The following is a 9,109-nucleotide window of genomic DNA, read 5'->3' as shown; positions in this document are numbered from 1 at the left end:
ACGGGTCTATTTCTTCTGCATAATTTTAGCACCCCCAGTGTTTGGCCTTTAGTTGCGCCTATGAATACCATTGATTATAAATACTAGTAATTATACCTATACTATACTATTATGCTAGTATGGCTATTCAGAATCATCATCTGTATATTTTTTAAACCATAATACAGAGTTTATTGAACTATCCATTTCAGCAGCAACAGTGCTTAATGAATGGCAGTCATCGTACATCAACACTCTGCAATAAAAATATATAATAATTAAAATTATAGTAATAACTGATTACTAAAGTAAAATTACCTAGCTGTAACACCATGCTTTTTAAGAAGATGGTAATATGCAAGACCTTGAGACGGAGGAACACGTAAATCTTTTTCACCCAGTAATAAAAGTGTAGGAGCTTGAACTTTATGAACATTTTTGCACGGCGAACAATCAGCTAATTTCATTAAAACATCTTTGGAATTTGACAAACTATCTACTTCTGAGTAATTAAAACCACATTCTGTAATACCCCTGCAAATCGGTAATAATAAGTAATCGCTTTTTTTTTTAAAAGTTTAAAGTGTGTAGCTGACGAATTTATACAAGTGTTTTGGTAATGAAAATTATTCTTACCAATATGGTATATCAGAAGTAATAAAAAGCGATGGTAAATCAATATTTGGATTTCTAGCTGATACAGCTTTAAATGTATTCTAAAATAAAACAGTTTACATGAAACAAAAAAGTCTGCAATAAATATAACGTACCATTTAGAAATATCAGTTGTCCCAAACATAGTAACGAAATCAGTAACTCACTAGATTCAAAGCACACACTTCTTTAAACTCAGACTTTATATTATAAAAATTTAAAAATAACTAGCAAAAGAGGAATTCTTTGCACGGCAACACGGGACATCAAAATAAATTTTAAGAGGACGCCACACCCGCATGTGTTGTCTACCTCTTACAATTAATGCGTAACATACAACATTTAGGCTTAGAAATTCACGTTTTATATCGTTAGCTTAAAAATTAGAGTAAATTGACCTATCGGCTATCATGAAACTTGATATTAAGAACATTATCTGTGTTTTGTTGGACGTTTTTTTTACGATAAATCAGTTTTTTAGTGAGTTATGCATGTATAATAATAATGTAAATTAAAAATGCTCATACCTCACTTAAAAACTGTATTAGCGTAAAAAAACTTCCAACAAAACACAAATAATGTTCTTACCATCAAATTTAGGTCGGTTCACACTAGTTTTAAGCTAACGACATAAACCGTGGATTTGGTATGTTACGCGTTTGTAAGACGGAGACAACACATGCGATTGTAGCATCCTCTTAATTATTTCATTAGTGTACAATTTAAATATACAAAAATCTACTAAAAAAATTACTAAATAAATTATTCAAAAAGTTCTTTATCACCACACAGTACATTATACTGAAATTAATTAATTCAACAATGAAAGGGTTATGTATTTTCTGCAGAAATAGTACTTACTGGATATTGTCCACTTAATTGTGTAATCAAAAAACCACCATGTGAACCACCAAATAACACCAATTTCCTATTGGACCACATAGGATTGGATTGAATTGCATTATAAATATCTTTGGCATCAGCATCGCCCATGTTACCAAGTAATGATTCAGCATAATCTTTACCTAGGCCTATCGATCCCCTGTAATTGATAAATAAGACAGCAAAACCTAATAATAACACATCAACAATAAATAACAACTGTGATTAAAATATCGGAAAATATTATTACAACTTGACATTACCTATTTGAATAAAGAATGCAGCTTGAGCTATAAAAGAGTCTAAAGATGTTAAATGTGGGCCACCGTGAGGCCATATAATTAAAGGACATTTACTATTTTTTGGTCCATAGAAAATTGTAGTAGGTTTATCTATAAATTAAATCGAATATTTATTACATATTATCTTAGTAATTAATTTAGTTATTTGAATCTTACTGTGAAGAGTATAACCATGCTCAACAACAAATTTGTCACTATTAGGAAGGCAATGAGATGGTGAAATTTCGTTAATGGAAATATTGGTAAAATTATATGCTTCAAACGTAGAAAGAATTTTGATAGCAAATAATTGTCCAGGTTTATTAAGCGATGATTTATAACAAACTAAAACATCATTGCAAACATCTAATACACTAACACATTCATGAAACGGTTTTGCGATTGGAAGATAATGGATATCTTTAGATTCTGAAAAATTATTAATAATTAGGATTTCAAAATCATTTTGCTTAACATTAAACTTGTGTATCATTTATAAGTGAAACGATTGTCATTATCTACATCGTACATTACTCCCTACACTTAGCTAATATGCTGAGTATTGGTAATGTTAAATGTGTATATATTTATGAAATATATACTATGTTGACGTGATTTTTAGCTCATATAATCGTGTTGATAACCGACCGGGACTCCTGGCGAAAAAATAGTGATAGTCGGTAGAAGCAAGCCCGGATTAAAGGGGGGGCAAAGAGGGCACGCTCCCGGGGCCCATTGAACTTGGGGGCCCATCATTATCCCCAAAATATATTTTTTTAACGCATCCAATACAGTTTTCAAGAAAAAAAAATTGGTAACCCTGAGTTATAATTTATAAGTATTACCTAATAATATATTAATAATACATTCATGTTTAATAATAGATACATACATATATAATATATTATATACGTTGAGTACTTCGCTTCACATAAGGCAACCCTGATCCTAGTAATAATATCACACACTGAGGTCAAGTCCCCGAGACCTCGTTAATATAAACAGAACGACACCGAAAGAGTGATAAGAGCGATAGATGAAGAGGAGACGTTACATAAGTATCATTTATATAAGTAGTACAACTATTACCAGTATCAATAGCAAACGTATGTATTGAACCACCTTGAGGAGTGCTTAACACAATAGTTTTGTCATCATTCAGCCAACTTCTACTTGGTATTCTTCGATTATGCAGGCCATAGAACGGTAATTGTTCATGGTTGATTTGAAGTATTTTATTGTCAAAATCAACAACCGTAGTAATCTAAATTTATAATAAACAATTATATTAAGAGGATGCTACCCATGCATTTGTTGTCTCTGTCTTACACACATATGACATACCAAATTTTCGTTCACTAGTTTCAATAGTTTGTTGTTAGTTTTGATATTAGAGTGATTTGACCTATCATAAATTTTTTAGATAATAACATTATCTTTGCTTAAGCGTTGGCTTTTGTTCGATATTTTAATTTTCAAGCGAGATATGAACATTTTTATTTTTTGATATTTCACATACCCATATATTGCTTGAAAATGAAAATTTTGAAAAATCGGCAACGCTTAAGATTAGATAATGTTCTCACCTAAAAGTTTTATAATAGGCCAATTCACTCTAGTATCAAAACTAACAGCACGCTATTGAAACTAGTGAACAACAATTTGCTATGTCGTGCGTTTGTAAGACAGAGACAACAAATGGATGGGTAGTGTCCTCTTAACTTATAATGTTAAGTGCAATTTTGATAGATTTAGGAAATAAAATAAAATAAAAATAAATAACCTCTTTTGTAGACCAATTACAAGACATCAGTTTAAAGCATGAATAATGTGGTCCACCCTCTAACCACACAAGCTTTGTGCCATTCAAATTGAACCTGGGAGTTTTCACAGAAAATTGTTCAGAATTGGAACTCAATACGTCTAAAATAATATACAATAATAAATATAACTATAATAATTTAAATGTAAGTTATGCAATGTGATCATGTGAATGTATACTTCCCTACCAACTATTACTTGTATTATTATTTATTATTCTATAATCTTCATTTATTTACTATGAACTATAAGAACTTACCGGTATTTATTTATCGCCTAAACAGAATAAATTTTAGTATAATGTAATTCGGTATTTAGTTACTTGATCCAATATAATATGCCAACTGTTAATATATATTAATATAATTCTCCTCCGAATTTGAACATAAAATAACTATACAAAAAAACTGTGTTATATTTTTGAAACTTTTTGTTTACACAATTAACTACTTACGTACAACCTTGTTTTAAATTTTCAAGCTTTTTTACCCAACAAATAAAATTTTATTGGTATTTATAAAAAAAACTAAAAAAATTAAATTTGAAATTTTTCGTAAGGAGCTCAAAATGAGTCAAAATATTTTTATGGTGTATAGAAAACGAGAATATAAACGTTTAGTGAAATTTCCATGTGTCTATAGTTATTCGTTTTTGAATTACTACATAATGAGAAAATCGATACATGAGAAATCAAGTGAATATCCAATATTGTTTTTTTTTTTTATTATTATAATTAAATGTTTCAGAATATTGTGCATGCTATTACAAGTTTGTAGTTTGTAGTTAGTTTGTACAGTTTAATTATGGTTTAATGATTTTCGGTTTATACAAATAGAATATGGAATGGGGATTATAGATAATTTTAATGAGGTTTGTAGATAAGAGATTTGTTGTTGAAAAAAAAAATAAATACTGTTATGGGAATATTGTTGTGAGTTCGCTTGAAATTATAGTTATTAGAGAGATTAATGGGTTTAATAATATTTTGAGTTCGTTTAAGACGTTAGACGTTGAATCTGTAGTACTGGATATTGGTTGGGCCGCTGTTTTATTGGCGTATGATGGGTCGGACGGGGGTGAATGCGATGCTTGACGGCATGAGGTACCGGGTTGTTATGAAATTTCTACCTTTTTTGGTTTGTTTGTGTGTTTTGTCAGTTTTTGGTAGATTATACAACCTTTATATGATGCTGTATGTGCAAAAACGCATTGAGCACATTTAGCCAGGAGGCTACTATCTTTGGTGCACCGTGCACATATCAGTTGAGTGATTTTCGCCACATTTAACGCCTCTGGGCTGCTGACTACAATAGTTGCGCGTATGGCCCTAAACTTGGCATGTGTATCATTGGGGCGGGTTTTTGCGTTTTTTATGTGGTTTTTCAATCAATACTGCGAAGTGAAGGAGTTATGTAATCTTTCAATATTGTAAAAATATAAGCTTTAAACACTCATAAAAATGTAATGTGACTTTCTTGAAGACATTTTTTTTGTTGATAAAGGTAGACAAATCGATAAGGAATCTTTTATAACACTTTGAAATCTTAGATCTAAAAACAAAATTTTTATGAATTTCTAACTCCAAATAATTTACAAATTTTCGTCATTTTTACATATTTTGTCAATATTTAAACTTGAAATGCTTATAAATATAATTGTCACCATGGATTTTTAATATTTTTCATCCGTCTTTAAAACAATATATTAGGAGCCAACTATTAAATTTTCAAGCTTTTTTACCCAACAAATAACATTTTAAGGACATTTATAAAAAAAAGGCGTGCAAGCGGGTGTTGCTCTGATGTACAGTAGATTACAAGGGGTCACTGTAATGGATGGTGTTAAATTTGAATTCAATTATATAATATCATTGTATAAGAAAAACGATTCTGAGCGAAAACGGTCAGACAGTATGAGGTTAAGTATAGGTCAAGTATATTTGATGATATTATTGTGAAAAAGTAATTTATATAATATAACCTATCTACGTGGAACCTTGTTTTAAATGTTCTATACTTCTATCCTTAGGTAGGTGTAAAATTGAACATTTTATACATTTTTAACTACAAAATAATTATTAAATTTTAAATTTGATTAATCTTATCAAAAATCGAACCTTAAATGCTCATAAAACAAAATTGTGCCTATGAATTTTCAAATATTTTTAACCTGCTATTGTAACAATATATCAGGAGACTTGTATTAAATTTTCACTCTTTTTGGCCAAAAAAATACAATTTTATTTATATATTTAGAAAAAAAATTAAAAAATTGAAATTTGAAATTGTCTGTAAACAGCTCAAAATAAGTCAAACAATTTTCAACATTTTTGTTGTATAGAAAATGAGAATATAAGAATATAAACATTTAGTAAAATTTTTCTTGTATCTACAGTTATTCGTTTTTGAATCACAAACTAATAAGAAAATCGATACATGAGAAATCGAGTGAATATAGTAAAAATTTAGTATAGTAAAAATGTTAACTTCTAACGCTCATACAAATTTAATTTGAATTTCCTGTAGAGATTTTTTTTTATAAAATTGGACAAATTTATGAGGAATCTTGTATTAAATTTTCAAATCTTTTCAAAATTTGAACATTTTCGTGATTTAAACGTATTTTGTCAAAATTCGAACTTTTAAATGCTTGTAAAAAAAATTGTGACTATGTATTTTTCAAATGACATTGTAACAATATAGTAGGAGCCTTGTATTTCATTTTCAAGCTTTTTTACCCAACAAATACAATTATATTGACATTCGTAGGAAAAAAAATTGTAAATTGAAAATGTCCATTAACGGTTCAAAACAAATGAAAATATTTTTAATAATATAAATAATATAAACTTACTATATTGGCCACTTAATGTGAGAGAAAATACATGGCTAAGACTATCAGTACTCAATTTACGAGGTGTTATTGTATATCCAATTGCAACGACTCCTTTTCCATCAGGTGTCCATGTTGCAGCAGCAGGATTAACATCATTTGGAATATTTGAAAGAACATCTATAGTATCTGTTTTTATATCACATACCACCAAAACTGGAGTAATCTTTCCAACCAACTGTTCACCCCAATCTTGGCTCCAATCATATTCTTTACCCTACATATTCATCATTATTATTGAGTATAAATATCTCACTGCAGTTGTAAAAATGATCAGTAGGTATACCGGCACAGTGTCACTATTAACCACACCATTTTTATCAGCCGACGCTTTTGGTTTTTGTTTATAAAATGGTTCTGACTTTGGGACTTTTTTCTCAGCAATGTAAACAATTTTTGTTTCATCAGGAGACCACTCCAAAATTCCAAATTCAGCTATAAAATAAAAATAAAAAGGTTCAAAACATATTCAATTATATACATTTAATAAATGTATTAATTATTAATACTAACCATCAGCATAAATTTTTCCGTGCACATCTAAAGCGCTCAAGTCATAATTTTTCACTAGAGAACAATCAGCCCATACTTCTAAGTACTGTTTGATATCCTTTCCAGATTTGGTTTCTCTAACCACACAAAAATACTTGGTTGATTTTGAGTGCGCGCTTATCAACCTAAATGCATATCATTTATTTTTAATTTAGTATGTTTGTCGTGTATAATGTAGTGATGGGCTCTACCGAATAGTTTCTACAATCGATTGTCATTCGATAGTTTAAAAAACAACCGAGTGATTTTTTGACTAAATAGATATTATTAACCATCGACTTTCTTGAAAAATTATTGATTAATACACTCGATAGTTTTCTTTTGGTAGTCGCACATGTCTTGCACCGACTAATTTTAACTACCGATAGTTTTCGTTCGATAGTAAATAGTAATACATGTCTGGACGTCTGGTACCAACTAGTTTTGACTATCGAATTAAAAAAAAATCGAGTCATTTTTCGATATTATCGACCGAATTCGATAGTTTATATAATAATCGAATAATTAGATAGTTTAAAACAACCGGATAGTTCGATAGTTTTAACTCGATAGTGCCCATCACTACTATAATGTCATTAGGGTTTATGTCTAATTTATTATACTCGTCTGTTATATCAGTTGGTGGTGACGTTAAAGTATAAGTCTTATAATCTGAAAAGACAGTTTGCCGGAACCTGGTTTTAGCTTGCCTCTCCAATACCCTTTGAACCCAAACAGAATGAACGCTAACATGAGCTTTTGAGCAATCATGTATTCTAGCAGATATTAATTCCGGATATTGAGTAGCTATACGATACGCTGCTACGATTTTATCTAACTGCAATGTTATAAAATGAACAATCATATTAGTATATAGATTGACTTATTATATACCTAATATTTTAATTTCTTACTTGAGACATTTTTGAAAGTTATACTTAAATATTTATTTCTATCCCTAGTCGTAGTATTTGAATAATTCACTTAACAATAAACGAATCGAAATAAATTGTTCTCTATAAAGGTACGCCCTCCAGCCCGCGTATTCTTCTGCCACACAGGTTTAGTTGACGCCCACCACTTATATTACTCGTATTTTCGATTTGTTAATCGCCTTTATACAATTATTTATACTGCAGATAAAAAAGGTACGAAAAACCGCGATATTAAAAATAATAATAACAATAGCACAATAAATTAGGGTTAAAAAGCGTAAAAATTTCTGGTTTTTCTTAAATTTTGTTTTGTGTTTCCCTGCGCTTAAGAAAATCTTAAATAAAATAAAAAAAAATTAGATTTAATAAAAAAATTGGGTAAGTGGATGTCACTCTGATGTACAGCAGGTTACAAGTGGATCACTGTAATATAAATGTTAAATTTTAATTCAATAATATAATATTATAATATTATATTGTTAGACCTCTTTTTAATGTTGTTGGATACCAGAATTTAATTAAACGAAAAATAAATTTTTCATGAGTGTTAAATGAAACATGTAGTGCTAGAAGAAAATGGTGATTTAAAAACGTAGGAAAGTTGTTGGAGTGTTTTTCCTTCTTCTATGATGTGTAAACAAGTTTGTTGGGCCCTTTTTTAAAGTTGTTGGACACCAGTACTTAATAATACAAAATATAAAATTTTTCTATTTAAAAATTTTTAATTGGTACCTATATCATTTTTTATATGAACCAAATTTAACTACTTAACAGTGTGTAAATTCAAAATATTTTTTTAGTCGGTGTCTAACAAAAGTCCAACAACGTCTTAAAATGTTATGTGTATATTTTTGGATCTGTTTTTAGTGTTTTATTTTGATTTGTAGTGCCAGTTGTGAAGTTGGCACTACAAACTTTGAACTTGAATAACTTTTGAAATACGTTCCAACAAATTCCAACAAGTGTCCAACAATGTCCAACAATGTTATATGAGCATTTTTGGTAGAGTTTTAAAGTTTTTTTTTGCGTTTGTAGTGCTGGTCATGTAGTTGGCACTACAAACTTTGAACTTGAATAACTTTTGAAATACGTTCCAACAAATTCCAACAATTGTCCAACAACGTCCAACAAGTC

General features: G+C 29.5%; 1 protein-coding gene across 1 annotated transcript; it reads right to left on the bottom strand.

Moving 5' to 3' along the window:
• Positions 1 to 12: 12 nt before the first annotated feature.
• On the bottom strand, positions 13 to 7,923 carry LOC100169146 (acylamino-acid-releasing enzyme-like). Its single transcript, XM_029487841.1, has 12 exons — positions 7,664 to 7,923; positions 7,023 to 7,186; positions 6,796 to 6,944; positions 6,471 to 6,726; positions 3,580 to 3,719; positions 2,886 to 3,060; positions 1,974 to 2,225; positions 1,779 to 1,907; positions 1,495 to 1,703; positions 616 to 695; positions 298 to 513; positions 13 to 235 (listed from the first exon to the last, which is right to left on the bottom strand). Exons 1-12 carry the CDS (start codon positions 7,903 to 7,905, stop codon positions 124 to 126), a joined length of 2,124 nt encoding a protein of 707 aa, XP_029343701.1. The 5' UTR covers positions 7,906 to 7,923; the 3' UTR covers positions 13 to 123.
• Positions 7,924 to 9,109: the final 1,186 nt, after the last annotated feature.

Source organism: Acyrthosiphon pisum, chromosome A1, assembly GCF_005508785.2.
Source record: "Acyrthosiphon pisum isolate AL4f chromosome A1, pea_aphid_22Mar2018_4r6ur, whole genome shotgun sequence".
NCBI lineage: Eukaryota > Metazoa > Arthropoda > Insecta > Hemiptera > Aphididae > Acyrthosiphon > Acyrthosiphon pisum.
The sequence above is the reverse complement of the archived record's forward strand: the minus strand, read 5'-3'. Positions and strand labels throughout refer to the sequence as shown.

Coding starts and splice junctions, on each gene's coding strand:
- LOC100169146 (XM_029487841.1), bottom strand. CDS start 7,905: ATGATTGTTCATTTTATAACATTGCAGTTAGATAAAATCGTAGCAGCG. Junction 2,226..2,885: donor TACGTTTGCTATTGATACTG/GTAATAGTTGTA, acceptor ATAATTTTTCAG/AATCTAAAGATATCCATTAT. Junction 696..1,494: donor AATTAAGTGGACAATATCCA/GTAAGTACTATT, acceptor GTTTTATTTTAG/AATACATTTAAAGCTGTATC.